Source organism: Limulus polyphemus, unplaced genomic scaffold (genome assembly GCF_000517525.1).
Source record: "Limulus polyphemus unplaced genomic scaffold, Limulus_polyphemus-2.1.2 Scaffold4880, whole genome shotgun sequence".
Classification (NCBI taxonomy): Eukaryota; Metazoa; Arthropoda; class Merostomata; order Xiphosura; family Limulidae; genus Limulus; species Limulus polyphemus.
The window spans coordinates 69,266-71,200 of record NW_013670490.1 but is presented as its reverse complement, the minus strand read 5'-3'; the positions used below and the strand labels follow the sequence as shown (position 1 = coordinate 71,200).

The following is a 1,935-nucleotide window of genomic DNA, read 5'->3' as shown; positions in this document are numbered from 1 at the left end:
TATTAAATTATTTACACCTGTGGTTTTTCGCAGAAACGTCTTTTATTTGTTTATTACGTGAATTCCAAGTATAGACTTTTTTTTACAACCAGGGTAAATAATATTAAATTATTTACACCTGTGGTTTTTCGCAGAAACGTCTTTTATTTGTTTATTACGTGAATTCCAAGTATAGACTTTTTTTTACAACCAGGGTAAATAATATTAAATTATTTACACCTGTGGTTTTTCGCAGAAACGTCTTTTATTTGTTTATTACGTGAATTCCAAGTATAGACTTTTTTTTAAGAACCAGGGTAAATAATATTAAATTATTTACACCTGTGTTTTTTCTCAGAAACGTCTTTTATTTGTTTATCCATAAAAAAAAAGAGTTGTGTACGTTATATTAAAACTAATTTGATTATGCACATCAGCAAGTCACTTGATAACAACAGCCAATATAAAGTCGCAGTGGATCTGAATGTATTTAAACTACAATTTTGCGTTGTAGATAGTGTTATACCACAGAAAATCGATATTGGAGTGTGTAACGGCCCTTTCCGACCAAAGATATTCATACACACAGATCATAAAGATATGTTTAAATCAGAGCTTTGGAATTCCCAAGACAGATATTTTTTCTACTTAATAGCATTTGAAAACAAAGGAGTATGGATCAACATGAGGCACCAGTATCACCCAGAAAAAGGCCTCGAACAAGTCGTACCAAAGCCGAGGTAAGCAAAGTATGACGTCTTGCAACATACGAGAATGCACGAACAAAAAGGTCATTCGTAAAGCTGTCCACGTTCCTCAGACAAAATTACGTAACAAAATCAAAAATTTTCTCCAACTGAAAAAGCGACACAAGGCACATTTACACAAGTTGCTTCCATAATATATCCATTCAACTGTCGCATATCTTAAGCAGCTTTAAAATGAAACAAGTATTCACGTACGGAAGACATACTATAGATATCTGTGGGATCGGACCGTTGAAACAAACACTGGGAACTGTTGTCTTTCAACACTAGATTGAATATGGAAAGCCTGTGCTATGGACATTACTGTGTTAAACGGAATCTTTTGCCATGAAAACTACGCTGCAGGGCTATTGTCAAGATGCATGATTGTCAGATAGAGTATGACCAGCCGTGGCAACATGGAATTTAAGGACATTGTGATATAGCATACTCAACTCTTGTATACTAGATATAGTATCCTAGTATATCCATAGCTTACATGCCAAAGAAGTGTAACTCGTAAGTTATCATTAATTAAACAAGTCAATACAATTTATTAAAATGTTTTTATTAAAGGTATTCAGACGAAGATTTATTAATATCCCCCCCCCCAAAAAAAATATAACAAAACGAATTTTTACCAGAAATAACGTTTTTTGGGACGTTTAATAAATTTATTTTTTGCTCTTTCTAACAGTTGGCTGCTAATGGGGTGACGTTTTTGTCTGTCAACATGGTTGGTTTCTTCGTACACAGACTAGTAGAACATGGACAAAGGAAGGCCTTTCTCGACACCCGTAACTGTATTAACGCCAGGTTGGAAATGGAGGACGAGAACGAAAAACTGGTCAGTAGATGGCTCTGGTGGACTAAATTTAAATTATTTATAGTTCACTAAACATTTGCAAGTTGTTAATTTTGTTTGTATCATTGTTGTTAATTTACATATATATTTATAAAGTAGAGCGTATCACCAAGTATAAGTAAAATTTCTACTCCGGGTCTGAAACACACAGAAATTTAAAGGACAAAATAGTCCCAGAATAAGTTTCTCGTTTTCTCTTTATATTTCGGTATTACGGACAAGATGGTAATTTTGTTTATATTGCTGTTATTAATTTACACATATTTATAGAATGTATCTTCAAATATAAGTAAATTTCTACTCCTGTCCTGAAACACGCAAAGAAAAAAAAAAAAAAAATGTCCC

At 33.1% G+C, this 1,935-nt stretch overlaps 1 protein-coding gene across 2 annotated transcripts in view; it reads left to right on the top strand.

Annotated features, from left to right (window-relative positions):
• The first annotated feature begins 392 nt into the window (after positions 1-392).
• Positions 393-1,935, top strand: part of LOC106471819 (Ca(2+)/calmodulin-responsive adenylate cyclase-like) — a 48,574-nt gene continuing 47,031 nt past the window's right edge. For both annotated transcript variants that reach the window (XM_022400425.1, XM_022400424.1), the window contains exons 1-2: positions 393-719; positions 1,423-1,572. In XM_022400425.1, the coding sequence (XP_022256133.1) occupies positions 654-719; positions 1,423-1,572 (216 nt within the window). In that variant the 5' untranslated portion in view covers positions 393-653. The remainder of the gene's footprint in view (positions 720-1,422; positions 1,573-1,935) is intronic.